The following is a 21,487-nucleotide window of genomic DNA, read 5'->3' as shown; positions in this document are numbered from 1 at the left end:
GATCCTAACACTTCCACTCATTGGTCATGAGGCCTTTGGCTAGTTACTTGATTGCAATCTGCCTCTCTATCAATAAAAGAAAATAACACTGCCTACTAGCTGGGGATGGCAACTAAATGATAACAATACATATAAATATTAATATAAAGCTACTACTTAGCACATTAGCATGTATTTTGTAAATGCTTATTCACCATTATTTCCAAAGACTATCTCACAAGTTAGTGGGACCAAACACTTACATATTGTGTTTGCATGTGCACAAACATGCATGTGTTATTGAAGGAGATATATAAATTATGATTTTAGAAGAATTTGACCCAAACTTTTCTAGAATCCTATTTTAAGTCCTCAGCAACACTACCCTTGCCTCTGGCACAATTCTATTGCCATTTTAGGATCAAGACCACATTTGACCACATTACCTCCTGGGCAACTTCCGGCTCACAGGACATTTTCTAGGGAAGGTTTCTCTTGTCTGAGCATTTTTACTGGCATGCAGTCAAGAATTTAAAAACTGTAGCTAAAGGTGGGTTTTGTCTTGCAGCTATTAACTCACAAAGTGCTAATGGTTGCAACAATGTTAACAGCTGAAACTTAAAAACAACCACGTTTCCTGTTAGTTCAGGATCCTTCCCGCAAAGCTCAGAAGAGGTCTGCAGAGCAGAAGTGCAGAGGGTGGGCAGAGAATGCTGGGTAAAGTTCTGCTGGTGGTTTGGGTTTAGAATTTAGATTTTACTTTCACTATTACTGGGCAGGATCAACTGACATCCCATACAAAACACACAAGCATAGCAGGTTGATCTTAAAGAATGAGCCCAGCATTGAAAAATCAAGGTTTAAGCAGATACATGTACATAACACATAATTTTAGTATAAACTAAACTGTTGAGGTCTTAGAGACTGTAGTTTAATACAAATTATACTGAAAGTCAGAACCAATACAGGAGATGGAAATATTTTTAAACTTGTTCTTTCAAAATTTGTTGCCAGGTTCTCTGCTAGTATTGATGTACAAGTGAATAAAGAAACAGTAGAGAAGCAAAACGTAAAGAGGTAAGTGGTGGCGTGCAACGGTGAAACAGAGATTCAAAAGTAAGTTCTATGGGAACACAAGGAAGAGAGAATTATGCTTGCCTGGAGCCCGCAGAGCTCTACAGAGAAAGTGACTTTTGAAATATGCTTTCAAGAAATGAGATAGCTCAGGCTGTTCTTTATTGTAGCCAACAACAAGATAATGTAATATAATCACCATTTCCATACAATCTACCATGGCAATTGCATACATTCTTTCTAAGCCTCACTGGAACTTTAAAAAGAAGGTATTATTCTTCCAATAAAGATATGGGAAATGGGGTTCAAAAATTAAGAAACTCATGATCGCATAGCTGGTGAGTGGCAGATTCAGGATTTGAGCCCAGATCTATAACATTCCGGGCTTTCCAGGTGGCACTAGAGGTAAAGACTCTACCTGCCAATGCAGGAGACATAAGACATGAGTTTGATCCCAGGGTCAGAAAGATCCCCTGGAATAGGAAATAGCAACCCACTCCAGTATTCTCGCCTGGAGAATCCCATGGACAGAGGAACATGGTGGGCTACAGTCTATGGGGTCACAAAGAGTCAGACACAATTGAAGCAACTTAGCATGCGAACACTACATCATTCCAAATTTTGTACCATGGTCGTGAGTTGCCCAGAAAGATCTACTTTTGTTCCCTACTGTCAACCATTATATGGTTAACTACATAGAACTTATCCTGGCAGCCCATCTGGAATGCCAAACTTTGGCCTAAAGGACTGAATATTAAACGAAAGATCAAAATGGTAGCCTTGGCCCACAGGGCCCTCTCTTTTCTATGAACTTCTACCACATTTAGTTCCAAATGGTTTATACTGAGTCAAGTGCATGCTAGATTCCCTCTCCCATGCTCTGTGAACACCTGGAAATCAGGGAATAAGCCTTATCCTTCTTTGAGACCTTCAGGGTCCAGCAATCACAGAAGCTGGCTGATTGCTAATTCACCTAGTGTTTTACAGAGGGCTTGATAAGTGTGTGTGTTGATTTCAGTTAAGCTGACTGAAGTGAGGTGACTATAGACTTAAAGCCTACATTCTGTAAAATAAGAAAAGGAAACCTAAGCAGTACAATATAATGAGTTTCAGGCTAGCGCCTCTCAGACTGCAGGGTACATGGGAATCACCTGACTACACACAGAACTGTCCAGCTCATCCTACTAGAAAGCAGGCACAGAGTAGAAAAACGGATTGCAATTAATGGGGTGGAGCAGGGAGGGACTCAGCTTACAGGGACTCAAATCTATTTCCAAGCTTCATTGCTGTTTCCGGTTCTTTTGTTCTCTGAGCAATAGTGCAAGTCACTCACTCTGTGTCAGACTCTTTGCAACCCCATGGACTATAGCCCACCAGGCTCCTCTGTCCATGGGGATTCTCCAGGCAAGAATACTGGAGTGGGTTGCCATGCCCTCCTCTAGAGAATCTTCCCAACCCAGGGATCGAACCCATGTCTCCTGTACTGCAGGGGGATTCTTTACTGTCTGAGCAATGAATTGTAGTAAATACCACAGCTACCATTTACTAAGTACTTACAAAGTGTTTGGCCCTGTTCTTGGTGATTTAAGTGTGTTATTTAATTCTCACATCACCCTATAGTACTATACTTACATTTTTGATGGGGTGGGGGGAAGTAGCAGTAATTTCCTTACATTTACACAGAAAAAGCAGGGATTTCTTCCTGGTTCACCTCAGTCCAAAGTCTAGGATTGTGCTTCCTTGACACTGGGCAGTGAGGCAGCATTTCAGGGAGGACTAAGCTTGAGTTTAGGAACACAAGGAGGATAGAGGTACAGGCAGAAAGCCTCTGGAGACCAAAGCCCTCCACAGGATATTTGTGCCCTTAGTGATCACCTCACTGTTTAAATCCAGGTAAGGTATTTAACCTGAGTTAACTAGTTGACTCAGCTAGTACCTGGTGGCCTACAAGGTACTCAAATTTTCACTTAAAAAAATTTTTGTTTGTTTGTTTGCAGCAAATTGCTAGTCAGCCTCTGTCTTTTCTCTAGGAAACTTCCAGGAACTTTTCCCACCTGCTATCTAGGAGGAAGGCCCCACTTTAGAATTAAGTGTTGTTCTCTAGGTTAATTGAGGCTAATGTTAGGGTCATCTCCTAAGGACTAAGAGGGTTGAATGTTTTCTTCTGTGAAAGACACCCAACAACAGTACTGGAATTCGAAAACGTGTAGGAATTTGCCAGAGGAGCATGGAAAAATCAGTTAAGACTAAGAAATCAACTTTTTGACAAATTTTAATTTTGACTTGGAGATAAAAATGGGGTAAAAGGAGAGAGGCCTGCTTTCTTAAGGTTTGGTGTGTAAGAACAAACCAACTAGCAAAAAAAGACTAGCTGTCTATGAATTGCTCTGCTGGCATACGCCCCTCTTTTCCTGAATGCCAACACAAAGCAATCGTTTAATTGTTGGTGCTCTTAGAAAAACTCATATTGGTAAGGCATTCCAGAAGATCATATATTACTTAGTAATCTTGTCTGTACATTTTTCCACTGGGGAGATTTTCTATTCAGGTGACTCGGCTTTCAATAAGGCAGAGTTCGCTTTTCACCCTGAAATTGGGTAGGGAAAAGTGAAGAAAAGCGTGGTTGGTCGATTTAAGAGGGGAGGGGGAGAGGAAGAAACCCCCTCCCCCATACTCTAAACAACAGGTGGTTTTGACGAGAAAGATCAACTCCACGCACAGTACGAAATTGCAGGCGGAGCATTCGATTTCAGTCCCCCAGAACCTGGCACCAGGTTGTCAGGCTGCGTGAACAAGGAGGTTCCTAGCGGTGAGCAAGCTCAGGTGTCAAGGGAACGGCTCCTGGGTTTTACGGTCCAGGAAAACTGGTTTTTGCCTTTGTTCTCTGTCTCTCTAAGTGTGTCCCACCACCCCCTCCCACCCTTCTGCTCATCTGTGAGGGGAGCAGGATAGTGAGGAAGGATTATCTCCATCCTCCCCAGTCCTTCCGAGGAGTGCCCAGAAGGGCTATTTTTAGTGGTAGCGGCTCCCCTCCAACTTACCCCGGGGTGGAGCTGCGACTGTGGCGCGGCCGCCAGCGCAGGGAAGCCTCGGGTTCGGGATGGGGAAGGTAGTGGCCCCGGTCCATTCCTCAGGCACTGGCCGCCAGGTGGGCGTTCCAGAGGCCGGAGGGGCTCCACCGGCAAGCGGCGGGAGATCTTCTTGGGCGCCCTGAAGGAAGTCCTCGGCGGCCGGCGGCTGTCCTGGGCGGCCGGCCCGGGCGCGGGGTGGTCTCCGCGGGAGGAAGTTCCCGGGCCCGGCGGCCTGCGTCACAGCGGGCTGGCACCGCGGAGCCGACCGGCGGGCGGCGCGGCGACCCCGGGGCCGGGCGCTGGGCGGCGCTGGCTGCCGCTGGCCCGGCTGCTCGCGGGGCGGCGCTGGAGGCGGCTCCGTCCGCGGCCGGGGAGGCGGAGGGGAGGAGGGCTGCGGGGCTGGGGCGTTAGCTGCGTCCCGGCTCGGAGCCCGCGAAGAGGACTAGGAGGAAGGCGCCGCCGTGGCCGCGGCCGCAGTGCTTCGGGGCGCGACGAGCCATGAGCAGCCGCCCGGCGGGCGACCCCGCTGCCGCTGGCCGCCGCTGAGCCCAGCCGGGAGACGGCTTGCCGCTCCCCAGCACCGTTCGCAGCCGGCACCCTCGCGCCCAGAGGTAAGGGCGGGGACCGCCGAGGGATGGGATGGGATGCGATGGAGAGGGACGGCCCGCCGAGGACCGCCGGCTCGGTCCTCTAGGTGTGCTGGAGCCACGACTCGCCCCGCCTCGTTCGCGTCCCTGCCTTCCCCCGGCTCTCGGGCGGGCGGACTGTGGGCTCCTGCCCGGCGTGTGGTCCCTGGAGCCATCCGCTGCCGGGGCTCGGGGACCCGCCAACCCTTACCCCACCCATTCCGCGCCAGCCCAGCGTCGGGTAAGAGACCCCAGCCTGGCGCCAAGCGCAGCGCGGCAGGTTCTGCGGACTTGGGGGGATGGGGCTGGGGGACCAGGAGAAAACGGGGCCACGCAGGGGGAGATCGTCGTTCTTTTCAACCTTAAACCTCCCTGAGACCTCAGGGTCTTTATCTACTGGTCAACTCTTCCCTTACCACCCCGAGCCCCTGAAGTTAGCACTTTGGGGAGAGAGAGGAATTAGGTCTCCGAAGAGAACGAGAGCGAGATGCCTGCTCCCCAGCAGGACCCGAGGGGAGAGAGGGTTTCGCTGGATCTCGCGGGCCCCAGAAACCAGGTGTCTAGGCCGGCGACTGACACCAAGACCGCTGCTTTCGACACAAACCCAGGCTCGCTGGTCTTTCCCTTTCCAGCTGGTTCTCAGCGACGACACGGCTAGGGATGGAGTTAGCAACTCAGCAACCTTAGGATGTGCTCTGTAGAAGCTAATTCCTTTCTTCTCTCCCTCTGCCAGTTCTTCCCTCCCCCACCCACGGTATATATCGGATTCTAGTCCCTTCAAAACCTTGCTCTCTACCTAGCTTTGGGTGCCACGGACACCTAGCCCACATCCCAGGACTGATATTTCCAAGGGTTAAGGCCAAACTTCACTTTCGAATTCTTTTTAAGCATTTTAAACTCCCAGAAAACCAGTTAGGAAACACTTTCAAGTCGCTACCCACCTTAAAGTTAAAAAATAAGCACCCATCAAACTGTGTGTGAGTGCCAGCAGCGTTGGGCAGAGGGAGATTTGAATGACTATTTCATGCAGACTTATGGGGGAGGAACAGGTAAAGGAAATGGCAAGACTTATTTTAGTCACACATTTCTCACAAGCTATCACTAGTGGATAGTGTAAAAAATGTAGCTTTAACCAATAGTCACATTTCCGGACAGGTATATAGTAGTTTCCTAAGGCATACTGGAGGCTTCTTCATGGACAAGTTATTAAAATGCCTCCAGATGAGAGATGAAGGCAACTGGTCTTAACTCTCTTGGCACAGTAGGGCACCATCACCTCAGCAGTCAGCTTTATAGTTTTTATTTTTCTTTACATTCTGTTTTTAAATGTTTTGTGTAAACCCCAAAGGTAAGCCATACTTCACAAAATTTGCTCAGATTCATAAACCTGTGGACATGGGTAACAGATTAAGGGTCTACAGTTTCAATCTGTGATATTTGCGTTCTTGTGACTTGCTTAGATAGGGAAGACTGTGGACCTGACCCAGACTGGCTTTGCTTTGGAGTGATCAAATACTCTCTTTAGGTCAGGTTGTTTATTTGCTTTTGAGGGAAAGGTGGGGAGCAGCTTTGCAAGGATGGATGCTTTTCATGGTTCACATAACAGATTTGACCACAGATAAGGCCCACTCACCCACCAGCAGTATCAGAGATAGCAATCATGTTTAACAACTTTCTTAGTCATAAAATGATCAAAGCCTTTGTTAACGGTACTAATCTCTTATTTCTCAGATGGACTAGGCACTTAAGGAAATGTGTTTTGAGAAGGGAATGCTTTTAGTATTAAAAAAAAGTGTCTAATCTTTACCAATTTGTTAATGATTCTTAATAGTCTGTACTTAAGTTGTAGTCACCCATAACTTCATAGTAAAACCCAAGTTTAAAAAAGAAATAGAGTGGAAATACACACTTATTTTGTCAAGTGTGGTGTTAATAATCTAATATGGAGCATTACTGTAATACAGGTTTCACTAGATGCCTGACATGCGTGATCTCAAAATGTGACAACAAACTCTTAAGGCAGATGGCCATTCACACTTCACAGAAGAGAGCGGCTCAGAGTGTGTGACTTATCCAAGACCATACAGCTGAGTTAATGCCTGAATGAAGCCAAGCCTCTAGTTGTCTTTTTTCTTTTAATTTGTATTGAGGTATAATTGATTTACAGTGTTGTGTTAGTTTCAGATGTATAGCAAAGTGAATCTGTTATACAAATACATACTTCCAAATCCTCCAGTCTTAATGATTTACTTTTTTGTTATTCAAAGCTGCCTCTCTTTTTTTCCTAAATAAATTTATTGTTAACTTACCATAAGGACTGTATGAGGAAATGGGGGATTAAGGAAGTCAGGTCACCTGTTCAGGGTTTTCTGGTATATAGCAGAATTCACATTTGGACTCTGGGCCATCTGTTTCCCAAACCCCTCTTCTTGTCACTGCTCTCTATTATATGACTGATTTAGAGCTTAACCTAATGAACATTTCACTCTGGCTCATCAGCTATTCTCATTCACATGATAATGATGCCCTCATGAGCTGCAACACACTCCCAAAGAGTTTATACTCAATCCCTGGAGTGCTGGCTATGTCTGCAGGCCCAGAACACTCATGAAAGCATATTGCAACCAACAAGGTGACAAGTATCCTAATGCAGGTATCCTTAATTCACTTAATGTCTCTTAAAATATAAATCTTTGTAGACTGGTATGGGATAAAGGGCATGGCCTCAAGATAGGAAAAGCTGGTACAGATTCTGGCTCTACTGCATAGAACAAGTGCCAACTAATTCACATTATTGAGCTTCTCTGAGCCACAGTTTCTTGGTGTGATAATGGGCTTATAAGTAAAGCCCACCTAGCTGGATCATTGTGTGCATTCAGTGTAACAGTGCTTACAAAGGACAGCTCCTGAAACCTGTGTGTTGTGTGTTCAGTCACTAAGTCGTGTCTGACTCTTTGCCATCCCATGGACTGCAGCACACCAGGCTTCCCTGTTCTTCACTATCTCCTGGAGTTTGCTGAAACTCATGTCCATTGAGTCAGTGATGCCATCCAACCATCTCGTCTTCTGCCACCCACTTCTGCTGCCCTCATTCTTTCCCATCATCAGGGTCTTTTCCAATGAGTCGGCTCTTTGCATCAGGCGGCCAAAGTATTGGATCCTCAGCTTAAGCATCAGTCTTTCTGATGTATATTCAGGATTGATTTCCTTTAGGATTGACTGGTTTGATCTGTTTGCTGTCCAAGAGACTCAGGAGTCTTCTCTAGCACCACAGTTTGAAAGCATCAATTCTTTGACGCTCAGCCTTCTTTATGGTTTAACTCTCACATCCGTACATTACTAATGGAAAAACCATAGTTTTCAGTATACGGACCTTTGTTGGCAAAGTGATGTCTTAACTTGTTAATACACTGTCTACATTTGTCATAACTTTCCTTCCAAGGAGCAAGCATCCTTTAATTTCATGGCTGCAGTCACCATTCGCAGTAATTTTGGAGCCCAAGAAAATAAAATCCGTCATTGCTTCTACTTTTTCCCCTTCTATTTGCCATGAAGTAATGGGACAAAGGGCTTCCCAGATGGCACCAGTGGTAAAGAATCCGCCTGCCAATGCAGGAGACATAAGAGAAGCGGGTTTGATCCCTGGATCAGGAAGATCCCCTGGAGGAGAGCATGGCCACCCACTTTTGTATTCTTGCCTGGAGAATCCCATGGACAGAGGAGCCTGGTGGGCTACAGTCCATAGGATCACAGAGTCAGACACACCTGAAGCGACTTAGCACAATGGGACAAAATGTGGTCCTGTCACCTAGTAGGTGCTTAGTAAATGGTAAGAATTACTGTATTCTACCACTGATTGAAATTTCTGTTTAATTTTACATTTGTATATCTTACATGCATATAGCATTTAGTCAGCACTGTCATTGATTCACTTTTTTATATAAAGGCCTTAGCTGCTTTTTAGCATCTTTAACTTTTGAATCACATCCTTTTTTTTTGTAGTCTTGACTTATAAACATTTACTCACCTTATGTAGTTTTTCCTTTGCCCTACTCTGCACATTTTTTAGAATATTAATAGCCATCTTTCAATGGGATGGAATTTGTATATCTTGGCAAGTGCACTATCCTGTTTTCTGCCTCTCCTGATATCTCAGCCTTGCTTATCACTCAGAGCACCATGGCAATCCTAGTATCTCCCCACCACATACCTCACCCTTCGCCGAGTCTCTACCAGCTAATGTTTTGCACCTACTTCAAGGCCCAACCTAAATGCAACCTCCTACGTGAGCTATAGACCTTCCTTTTTAATGATTTGTCAGTTCACTTATAATTCAGATAACATGTCCCCCTAATGATTTTTACATTTTTTAAGGTTATTTGTCCAGGTAATATCCTACAAAAAACTGTAAACTCTTTGAAGATAGGGACATTTTTCTATTTCTTTATATGCCTTGCTTCAAATAAAACATAGATAGTTTCGATTTCCTGAATGAAAGATGAGTCAAATATTCAAAGAGAGATCCTCACAATAATTAGGAAACACACCCAAGTTATTTGTCTCTGTTACATGAGTAGTGGCACCCTCCTCTTTATTCTGAGACTTGTTCATCCCAGCCTTCTTCACTCCTTTAACTGGCATTCCATTTACTGGAAGGCCACAGTTCTTCAAAGCCTTGGCCATTAGGTACCAGGTAAGATAGCTATATTTCATTGATCAGTTGCTTCCATGGTGGTATAGTAACCTCATTAGGTTGTAAATATATTGAGTACATCAACAGTATTTGAATAGTTTGGCATTTTAGATGAGGTAATGATCCTGATGGATTTCTTTAATTAGGATTATAATTTACCTGTGGGAAAGAAATGCAGGTTTCCCCCATTATCTGCAAGCAGAGTTCCTCTGAAAATTTATGTAAGCTGAAATAGCATAAAGGGAAGGAACAGTTATCTTAGGACACATCTTACTAACGGATGCACAGAATACATGGAGATAAAGCGAAGATGCTCACAGATACTGTTCAAAGTTATGGGGCTTGATGTGGAGATGCTGAGTGTAGCTCTTGGGGAAGGAGCTTGCAGTGCCACTGTTGCTGCTGCCCTGGGTGTTCGCTGCTGCTGTATTTCTGCTTACTGCAAAACCAATGCTGAACACTATTTTTGCTTTTTGCCTTTCTTTTCCATAAGTGCAAAAATCCTTTTTGGATTTCTTTTAGTTAGTCAAATCAGGCACCACTATAGGTCTTTCATAAAAGTGAAGTAGTGTAAAGGGAACTTTCAAAAAGCTGGTATACCTGTACCTGCCTTAGAGAAAAGGTTGAGATAATAAGCAAGGATTTCAAACCCTTTGGTTGAAAATAGGACTAATCATGGCACACTGTGGAGGATACAATCAAATTGACTTTCATGAGAGAATTCAATTTAGTTCAGTTCAGTCGCTCAGTTGTGTCCAACTCTTTGCGACCCCATGAACTGCAGCACGCCAGGCCTCCCTGTCCATCACCAACTCCCAGAGTTTACCCAAACTCACATCCATTGAGTCGGTGATGCCATCCAACCATCTCATCCTCGTTGTCCCCTTCTCCTCCCACCCTCAATCTTCCCCAGCATCAGGATCTTTTCAAAAGAGTCAGCTCTTCTCATCTGGTGGTGAAAGTATTGGAGTTTCAGCTTCAACATCAGTCCTTCCAATGAACACCCAGGACTGATCCCCTTTAGGATGGACTGGTTGGGTCTCCTTGCAGTCCAAGCGACTCTCAAGAGTCTTCTCCAACACCACAGTTCAAAAGCATCAATTCTTCTGTGCTCAGCTTTCTTTAGAGTCCAACTCTCAACATCCATACATGACTACTAGAAAAACCATGGCCTTGGCTAGATGGACCTTTGTTGACAAAGTAATGTCTCTGCTTTTTAATATGCTCTCTAGGTTGGTCATAACTTTCCTTCCAAGGAGTAAGTGTCTTTTAAAAAATGTCATGGTTGCAGTCACCATCTGCAGTGATTTGGGAGCCCCCCAAACTAAAGTCAGCCACTGTTTCCCCATCTATTTACCATGAAGTGATGGGACCAGATGCCATGATCTTAGTTTTCTGAATGTTGAGCTTTGTCACTCTCCTCTTTCACTTTCATCAAGAGGCTCTGTAGTTCTTCTTCACTTTCTGCCATAAGGCTGGTGTCATCTGCATATCTGAGGTTATTGCTGTTTCTCCCGGCAATCTTGATTCCAGCTTGTGCTTCTTCCAGCCCAGCGTTTCTCATGATGTACTCTGCATAGAAGTTAAATAAGCAGAGTGACAATATACAGCCTTGACGTACTCCTTTTCTTATTTGGAACTAGTCTATCGTTACATGTCCAGTTCTAACTGTTGCTTCCTGACCCGCATACAGGTTTCTCAAGAGGCAGGTCTGGTGGTCTGGTATTCCCATCTCCCTCAGAATTTTCCACAGTTTATTGTGATCCACACAGTCAAAGACTTTAGCATAGTCAGTAAAGCAGAAATAGGTGTTTTTCTGGAACTCTCGCTTTTTCAATGATCCGGCAGATGTTGGCAATTTGATCTCTGGTTCCTCTGCCTTTTCTAAAACCGGCTTGAACATCTGGAAGTTCATGGTTCACATATTACTGAAGCCTGGCTTGGAGAATTTTGAGCATTACTTTACTAGCGTGTAAGATAAGTGCAATTGTGCGGTAGTTTGAGCATTCTTTGGGATTGCCTTTCTTTGGGATTGGAATGAAAACTGAACTTTTCCAGTCCTGTGGCCACTGCTGAGTTTTCCAAATTTGCTGACATATTGAGTGCAGCACTTTCACAGCAGCATCTTTTAGGATTTGAAATAACTCAACTGAAATTCCATCACCTCCACTAGCTTTGTTTGTAGTGATGCTTCCTAAGGCCCACTTGACTTCACATTCCACGATTTTTGGCTCTAAGTGAGTGATCACACCATTGTGATTATTTGGGTCGTGAAGATCTTTTTTGTACAGTTCTTCTGTATATTCTTTCCACCTCTTCTTAATATCTTCCGCTTCTGTTAGAATTATGTGAGAATAATGAGAGAATTAGCATGGGGAAAACACCCAGATAGTCTCACCACAAATATCAGAGGTAGAAAAATTTTAAAGGAACAGGTAAAAGAAGTGAAACACTATAACATTACTATACTATGCTATATTCTCTGTCTATATATGTGTGTGTGTGTGTGTGTGTGTATATATATATATATATATATCTCTCACACACTATAACACCCTATGACAATAATAACAAATACTATTATTTATTATTAATAATAGGTCTGCTAGATATGGGTCATTCCTGGACTATAGAAATAGGAAAGAGACTGTGGGGTCAAGATGGGCAAGAGTGGAAACTAGTGTGGCCTCGAATACCTAGAACAATAACGTACTCCCATTCGCTCTCAGCACAGCCACAGAAGGGCAAGAGGGTAATCTCAGAACTTTACGTAAAGTAGATAGTTCGGCAGATACAGTGAAAATCTCCTAAACATATTCAAAGGTAGAGAATACCTGAACTGTTTTCCAATATCAGGCATGAAACAAAAAAATAGCCTGGGGTACCTACGTAAAAGTGTAACACACTGTCGCAAGTTCAGGGAGTGAATTTAAAATCCTTTTCTGCTATTGGATGGGTTGTCCTTTTAGAATATGATTCTACAGTCTGTGAATGCCAGTCAGTAGAGACATGGTAATATTCAGAAAATGAATAGAGTTAAGAAAAGAGAAAAAGGCAAAATTCAAGAACCGGTTTTAAGAAAAATGTTGTAAAGCTTAGGGAAACAACTGAAAGTGTTCTAGACGACTGGGCATTTGAGGTCAAAGGCATCCAGGAGAACTATAGGTTCTTTCAAGAACTCAGAAGAATGAAAGCTCTGTCCTTACTGGAGATGGGTGGGAAGGAAGAGCAAGGAGGAAAGTTATTTTGGCTGAACTCAAAGACTGCCCAAAGGTAGGAAGCGCAGGAGTAAGTAAGGAAGCTTACTTAAAGTAAGGAAGCTTATAGGGAAGCATTTCTCAGCATTTCTTTAGTTCATGCCTACCTTCCTTCTAGAGATACGTATTTTTAGATACATTGTAATGCCACAGATACCCTGTCTACCCACTTAGGTACTGTGGCCTGTTGGCAGGCTACAACCTGAACCCACTCCAGTATTCTTGCCTGGAGGATCCACACAGACACAGGAGCCTGGCGGGCTACAGTCCATGGGGTCACAGAGTTGTACACAGCTGAGCAACTAAGCATAGCACCTGGCAGACCAAGTATTTGACGGACAAGATTGCCCCCCCTGTTGAGAACAAGTGGAGGACCATAATTCTAGACTATGTTTGAAAATCACAAATGAGCCATGTGGAACTAAAAGACATGAAGAACAGTGTATACATACACATTTTTCCTTTATAAGAAATCATATTGGCTCTTAAGCTGAAATATATTTGTAAAAATACATCTTCCAGTCGTATCAGTTGCATCTTGACAACATGATTACATTCATGAAGTTATCTTCCAGACCTACCTCTACCTGCATTCTTTTGTTTCAGGGATGGGAAACCCTCCCCAAACTTTAAATGCACAACATCTTTTATTTACTTACTTCTGTTACGCTGGGAAGGCTCTAATACTAACCATTCATTCTTGTGATTGTTCAGTTTTAATGAGTATAAATTAGTTTGTCTTTATTAGAGCATTTGCATTTTATGGCAATTGTTTATTATTATGAAACACTGTGTTCCCTGTCTAAGAAATTTTAACTCACAACAAGTAGATATTTGGTGGTGGGGGTGAGACTTCTGAAGTCACTGTTAGCTGTTTCGTGTTTGTTTCCATGCTCTGGTTCCATAGGGAGCATAAGCCTGGGCTTCTGACATGGAATCTCAGAGCTTTTTAGGGTTAGAGCTTTTAGGAGCTTGGCTTTATATACTGGCTTCTTTTGGCATTTGGAGGCCGTGGGCTTCCCAGGTGGCGCTAGTGGTCAAGAATCCGCCTGCCAGTGCAGGAGACACAAGAGCTGAGGGTTTGATCCCTGGGTCAGGAAGATCCCCTGGAGAAGGAAATAGCAACCCACTCCCGTGTTCTTGCCTGGAGAATTCCATGGACAGAGGGTGCTGGTGGGCTGTAGTCCATGGGGTTGCAGAGAGTTGGACACCACTGAGCCCACACACACACAGCCTTTGCATGCTCCTTCTTCCACCACAACTCATCTTCTTCTTTCAGCTTTTATTTTAACCGTATTATTCTTTCCCCCTCTCCTTTCCCCCCAAGGCCTCAGAAATATCTTTGTTTTCCACATCTTTTCTCTTTGTTTGATTTTTAGAGCTGCACTGAAAGTCCATGAGGGCTGAGGCCATTTGGCCGTATTGGTCCTGTTCACTTCTGTATCCACAGCACCTGCAGTGACTGGAACAGAGCTGCTGGGGAAACAGTTGTGGAATAAACACTTAATGGTACATTTTGCACTGAAGTTTCTAACCTGCCATCTTACCATATATCCCTTTCTGTTATCTTAAATTCTAGAAATGAAATTTAAGAGTGTAGATAGAAGTTATTCTTCTTAATAGGGTCATGACATATGTATACAGAAATATTTCTATATGCCATGGGAAATTTGGAGTGTTATATAAAGCATGAAGTCAGAACATCAAAACAAATACTAGATAAAAGTCACTACGTAAGCTAAATAGATGAAAACTCATGGGTCCAATAATCAATAAAAATTACTAACTACTCTTTCTCAAATACCTTAGGAATGTATTAAAATTAGAAACAGATTCAAATATCTTTTTTTTAATAGGAAGGGTATAACCTATAAATTCAGCTTCTGGAAAAAATACTTTGGGGGTCATTTAGCTAATAACACCTTGATTTTTAAAAAGAACAGTGAGAACAGCTTCATTAGGAAAACACCTTGAAGCTAATTTATATTATGTCCCTTGAAATTAGCAAGGTCCAGGATAATTTCCCATCAGCAAAGTTAGGAAATACTATATATAGCACACAAAAATACCTTTCTAGTTAATGCACAGCTATATAGATCCCTGTAACCAGAAAATGGTGAAAGTTGAGGAGTTAGCACTAGGGGTGTGTCTAGGGTTTGGATCTTTGTTGAGTGTTTAAGCATTTTATCTAAGGATCTGATGGTTTAATGTATATCTTATATTTCTGTATGTGGCTCCATGGTGCATAACGTAGTGTTGAAGCAAGAGTTGGAAATGAGCTTGGCAAAATAAAATAAAAATGAAGGAAATAGTCAAAACTGAGCACTGAAATTCACTTAAGGAAAGTATAGGATTGTACCTTGAAGAAAAATAAATAAACCGAACATAAAATATACTAGACTTTTGTTTGTTTTGTTGTGTTCATTTCTATATCAGCAGTATTTAGAATAGTACCTAATATGTTCGCAAAGGATCAGTAAATATTTGTTGAATGAATAAATGAATGAAATGCAAGATGGAAAATAACTACATGCCATTAGGGCAAAAGTAGAGTTAATCCTATGGAGATGGTGATGGATAACTAGTAGACTGAAGAAACTGTTAGAAAACACTGTTTAGACAAATCATTTTTGAATCTATGTTACAGTTTTATTTTAGTCTTACATATAAAAGACTTCTGATAGGTCAGAAGTAGTTTAAAAATTCATCCTGACTAGGGGCATTTTATAAACATAGTGGATGGTTAGATATTATTGTTCAGTTCAGTTCAGTTCAGTCGCTCAGTCCTGTCCGACTCTTTGCAACCCCATGAGCCGCAGCACACCAGGCCTCCCTGTCTATCGCCAACTCCCGGAGTTTACTCAAACCCATGTCCGTCGAGTCGGTGATGCCATCCAGCCATCTCATCCTCTGTCATCCCCTTCTCCTCCTGCCCCTAATCCCTCCCAGCATCAGGGTCTTTTCCATTGAGTCAGTTCTTCGCATGAGGTGGCCAAAGTATTGGAGTTTCAGCTTCAGCATCAGTCCTTCCAATGAACACCCAGGACTGATTTCCTTTAGGATGGACTGGATGGATCTCCTTGCAGTCCAACCGACTCTGAATAGTCTTCTCCAACACCACAGTTCAAAAGCATCAATTCTTCGGTGCTCAGCTTTCTTCACAGTCCAACTCTCACATCCATACATGACCACTGGAAAAACCATGGCCTTGACTAGATGGACCTTTGTTGACAAAGTAATGTCTCTGCTTTTTAATATGCTGTCTAGGTTGGTCATAACTTTCCTTCCAAGGAGTAAGCGTCTTTTAATTTCATGGCTGCAATCACCATCTGCAGTGATTTTGGAGCCCAGAAAAATAAAGTCTGACACTGTTTCCACTGTCTCCCCATCTATTTCCTATGATGTGATGGGACCAGATGCCATGATCTTCGTTTTCTGAATGTTGAGCTTTAAGCCAACTTTTTCACTCTCCTCTTTCACATTCATCAAGAGGCTGTTTAGTTCCTCTTCACTTTCTGCCATAAGGGTGGTGTCATCTGCATATCTGAGGTTATTGATATTTCTCCCAGCAATCTTGATTCCAGCTTGTGTTTCTTCCAGCCCAGCGTTTCTCATGATGTACATATTATCGTTAGGCTACATAAAAAAAAATGTGGGTTCAAGGTCATTGGATTCTTGCCTGACAGTTGACAGTTAACTGATTAGCTCTTTAGCTGGTTTCCAAAGACTAGTCTTTTCCCCTTTAGCATTATACCGTATTTTGTAGGAGACTAGCCAGTACAATAAGGATAAAAAAAATTGAAGACATAAATATTGGAAAGGAAGAAGTAAAAGTATGTCTACTTACAGACTTAGTGTTTGAAATTAGGATTCCATATCCCAAGGAATCTACAAAGCAACAGCTAAAGATAAATGCCACACTCATCTCTAATAACATGTGGGTATTTAAAATTTAGAAACAAAATCTTTGAAATAAATCTGTTGTCAGTGACTGTTTCAGTCAGCTCTTGTACCTGAACTTGAAGATGATTTTACTTATCCTGAAAGGGTATCTAATAACATAATCACATTAATAACATTTTATTTAACTTTTTTACTTAACAGCTCTCCCCATAATGTGACTGCAATAAACAGAACAGCCTACTGTTGGCCTAATTAAGAGATTTAAGGAGCAAATCAATTAAAACTAATTATTTCCAGCATCTCTTTTACTTGTGAGTACCGCATCCTGGATTATAGGAGAGGGAGCACACCTTTGGTGTTACCTAGAGGCTGTCTAATGTGTCTCAAATGTGTTTTGAATATTAAAAAAAAAATGCTCCTTTTTTACTGCTCCAAATTAGAAACAATCTTAAACCAACATTTTAAAATGTTGTCAGATAAGAATACAGATGCCCAGTAATAAGAGAAGGCCATATGGGTGGTTGGCTTATTAACTACACGTAAGAAAGTGTTTAAGAAATCTCAGAATTTTAATTTCTCTAGAGTCCAGGAATCTTTTATTGTTCTGCTATTTTGCTTTTAGTTATTTATGATTTTGAAATTTCAAAAAGCAGCCCAAAAGCAGGAAAGCTAATTGCCCCTTCTGAAAGAACACATTTGGTTTGAGTGAGGGAAAAAATATCTTTTGTCAATTAGATAGAATATATGGTAAGTAAATAATTTTACATCTTCATATTGGGAAAAGTTTTTTCTTAGTTACCAGTTAGCCTATCCTATTAAGCTAATTAAAAACAGTTAATTTTATTTCAGTGTATTATTTATCATGTAAATCACATTAGCTAAACAATGGTGGACGACAGTATTTAAAGTGTTACACTTCAGTTCTTAAGATAAAATAAATTTTACAAAGCATGTTATAATCATAGTATTATTATTTAAATGTTATAAAGAACAAATTATATTTATGTATAGATATGATATGTAGGTTAAAACTATCATATTATTTGCCAAATGTTCATTAATTAATTATTAGTCCTAAGTCTTCATATTAATTGTCTTTAATTACAATTTATACTGCCATTTAAAAATGATATAATCACAGTTCATATTAGAACGTATCAGAGAAAGACGACATTTCATGGTTTCACGTTACTGTAGGAGTACCACAACCATTAAATAAACTGGCACTAGTTATAATTCATTGTTGTTGAACATATGTACAAAGACATACATTTTTAGTGTAAATAATGATCTGGGGAGCTGTCTCTCAGAACTATCTGAGATGCTGTGTTCTCAGTTTTATATGCCAAATAAAACATAATTCTCAGCAACAACAACAAAAGTGATCTGACCTTGGGCTTCTCTGGTGGCTCAGAGATAAAGAATCTGCCTGCAATGTGAGAAACCCAGGTTTGATCCCTGGGTTGGGAAGATAGATCTCCTGGAGAAAGAAATGGCAACCTTCTCCAGTATTCTTGCCTAGAGAATTCCATGGGCAGAGAAGTTCTGCGGACTACAGTCCATGGGGTCAAAAAGAGTCAGACATGACTGACTAACAATTTTAGTTTCACTTTCGTGAGACAAATACAAGGAAGTTCAGTTCAGTCGCTCAGTCGTGTCCGACTCTTTGCGACCCCGTGAATCGCAGCACACCAGGCCTCCCTGTCCATCACAAACTCCTGGAGTTTACTAAAACTCATGCCCATTGAGTCGGTGATACCATCCAGCCTTCTCCTCCTGCCCCCAGTCCCTCCAAGCATCAGGGTGTTTTCCAATGAGTCAGTAACTTCCAATTTAACAGGCATCCTATCAGAGAACAGGTCAGTCATGCAGGAACTAAAATACATTTTAACAGCTTTATTGAGATATAACCCACCTTCTATAACAGTTATTTTTTTAAAGTATACAATTCAGTGGTTTTTGGAGTAATTACAGAATCATACAACCATTACCATAGTCTGTTTTAGAACATTTTCATCACCTCCCCAAAAAAACCTGTACCCATAAACTATCACTCCCCAACATACCTCCACTTCTTCTCCAAGCTCAAGGCAGTTGTCTGTCCTCAGTCTCTGTAGATTTGCCTGTTGTAGAAATTTCAATAAATGGTAACATGTTATATGTAATCTTTTGTGACTGGCTTCTTTCACTTAGCATATATTTAAGATTCATCTGAGTTGTACCGCGTATTAGTACAGCATTCCTTTTAATTACCAAATAATATTCCATTATGGGGGTATACCATATTTTCTTTTTCCACTCTTCAATTAATGGGCATTCATTCAGGTTGCTTCCACTTTGAGGCTGTGAGGAGTAAGGCTCCTGTGAACACTCATACAAGTTTTTGTGTGGACATATGTTTTGATTTCTCTTAGGTAGATCTGTGTAGAGGTGGAATTGCTGGGTTATCTGGTGTCTCTGTGTTTAACACTATGGTATAAGTGAGGTATAATTTTTTCATGATCTCCCGACCTAGAATAAAATCGGGGCTAAGATTTTAATAGTCTTTAATGAAATTTAAGAAAATAGTTTAATTTGTCCTGAGTACTCATTATCAGGAATATCAATTGAACTTTGAATTTTATGTAATTCAGTGCAGAGTACTATAAAGCTTTGCTAAATCTCTTTGAATTAAACATTTTGATTGAGAAATGTAGAAAGAGCTGTTGAAGGGTGAACAGAAAGCTATTTGCATAGGTTTTAGTTCCTCATCCTTACTGACAATTCTACCCATTACCTCCAAACTTCCCTTTTGTGCATTTTTCTTCTTTTTGTTGTAAGACAGTGGTGAATATTTTTTGTGTTTCCTTATTATAGGTATATATGTTTATTACCTCCTTCTTGGAATATGTGAATTCATTATAGTCTTTACAGTCCTGTTAACTTCCCTCTGGAAAGAGGGAAAGGCACTTTTTTTTTTTCCCCATTTATTTTTATTAGTTGGAGGCCAGTTACTTTACAGTGTTGTAGTGGTTTTTGTCATACATTGACATGAATCAGCCATTGATTTACATGTGTTCCCCATCCTGAACCCTCCTCCCACCTCCCTCCCCATCCCATCCCTCTGGGTCATCCCAGTGCACCAGCTCTGAGCACTTGTCTCATGCATCCAACCTGGACTGGTGATCTGTTTCACACTTGATAATATACATGTTTTGATGCTGTTCTCTCAGATCATCCCACAGAGTCCAAAAGTCTGTTCTGTACATCTGTGTCTCTTTTTCTGTCTTGCATATAGGGTTATCATTACCATCTTTCTAAATTCCATATATATGCATTAGTATACTGTATTGGTGTTTATCTCTCTGGCTTACTTGACTCTGTAAAATGGGCTCCAGTTTTATCCATCTCATTAGAACTGATTCATATGTATTCATTTTAATGGCTGAGTAAAATTCCATTGTGTATATGTACCACAGCTTTCTTATCCGTTCATCTGCTGATGGGCATCTAGGTTGCCTCCATGTCCTGGCTATTATAAACAGTGCTGCGATGAACATTGGGGTGCATGTGTCTCTTTCAGATCTGGTTTCCTCGGTGTGTATGCCCAGGAGTGGGGGAAAGGCACATTTAAAAGTAAAACACCTTTTCTTGGCTAACATTCTTTCAGGCACTACTGTTTTGCCCAGGAGAGTGAGAGAGGGGCTGTCTTTTTAAATTGTAGGTTCTATCTTTTTTATCTATTTGAACTATTCTTTTAATCCACTGTCAGACCAATTCCTGACAGAAATTTCCCTTGACTCTTTACTACACAGCCTTATGAAATCGACCAAGTAGATTTCCCCTTCTCCCTTTATTTCAAAATGAATCTATTTAAGGAGGTGTTTTTCTAGGGGAAAAAAGGACAAACTCTGACCAATTAACCTTCATTCTTAGAGATATTCAAAGCAAGGGAAAAAGTATAGTTGTAGTAAGTGGCCAAATAATTCACTGACCACAAAATAAACAAACAAACAAAACATACAAAAAAAAAAAACACAGAGCACTGTAAATAACTATAGTAACAGGCAAATATACAAAAAAATCTCTGAACCAATTCCTGCATACAGTTTTTTAACTGTTAGACAAATGTGAATACAAGTGCAAACATATACACAAACAAAGCCACTGTAAGCAAAACACAAGATAAGACTTCTGCGAATGTTGTCAAGGGATAATTTTTAAAAAGTTAAACATGACTCGATGAATATAGAATAAACCTGTCAAAGATTTATTCAACTCCTTATTGAGGGAGCTGGTAAGATGGCAAAGCATTTAGTTTAAAGAGCATTCCAGGAACTGTTTGAAAAAAGAATGTTAAAATAACATTACTAGGTTAGATACAAAACTAGGTAATGTCCTTCAGCGCAATAAAAAAACATATGTTTTGGGTTTTCTTTTCTGTCGAACAAAAATCTACAAGTCTGGGGTGTAATCAGTAGTAATTAGCAAGTCAAACAAAAGTATATTTCCCTAAATTATTCTTGGGTATGGCAGTTAAAAAGTTCTGCAGTATAATAATAAAAGGAAATCTGCCCTCGTTTTGCCTCACTTCCAAGTTTTAGATACTTTTTTTTCCCCCCAAAATGCGTAGTTGTTCATCTTAAGCTTCCTTTTGAAGGGCTTTTGTTTTTCTTAGTATTATAGCAGAGATTTGGCTGTGGAATGTGTCAAATTCAAAACACTGGTCATTGAAATTCTCAGATTTAAAATATGGCATGGAAACTTTGGATTCTACACTTGACTCCCCCTCTTGGGAGTCCTTTACGTCACTCGAATATCAAAATACCTCTCTGATCTCATCTTGGGGAGGAGTTCTTTAACTCCAACCCCCAAGTTTAACCAATTCTTATGGTCCAGACTGCT

General features: G+C 41.4%; 2 protein-coding genes across 3 annotated transcripts in view; one reads left to right on the top strand and one right to left on the bottom strand.

Annotated features, from left to right (window-relative positions):
- The window catches only part of LOC122428823 (translation initiation factor IF-2-like), a 30,755-nt gene extending 25,829 nt beyond the window's left edge, over positions 1-4,926 (bottom strand). The window contains exons 1-2 of the mRNA XM_043448946.1: positions 4,618-4,926; positions 4,095-4,566 (exon numbers count right to left, since the gene is read on the bottom strand). Coding sequence (XP_043304881.1) covers positions 4,095-4,566; positions 4,618-4,926 — 781 coding nt within the window. The remainder of the gene's footprint in view (positions 1-4,094; positions 4,567-4,617) is intronic.
- The window catches only part of LRRC8C (leucine rich repeat containing 8 VRAC subunit C), an 87,092-nt gene continuing 70,087 nt past the window's right edge, over positions 4,483-21,487 (top strand). The window contains exon 1 of one of the 2 annotated variants that reach the window (XM_043460723.1): positions 4,483-4,735. The gene's annotated coding sequence lies outside the window, so the exon portion shown is untranslated. The remainder of the gene's footprint in view (positions 4,736-21,487) is intronic. The other variant, XM_043460722.1, reaches the window with a different exon arrangement.

Source organism: Cervus canadensis, chromosome 2 (assembly GCF_019320065.1).
Source record: "Cervus canadensis isolate Bull #8, Minnesota chromosome 2, ASM1932006v1, whole genome shotgun sequence".
Lineage (NCBI taxonomy): Eukaryota > Metazoa > Chordata > Mammalia > Artiodactyla > Cervidae > Cervus > Cervus canadensis.
This window is presented reverse-complemented; position numbering and strand designations above follow the sequence as displayed.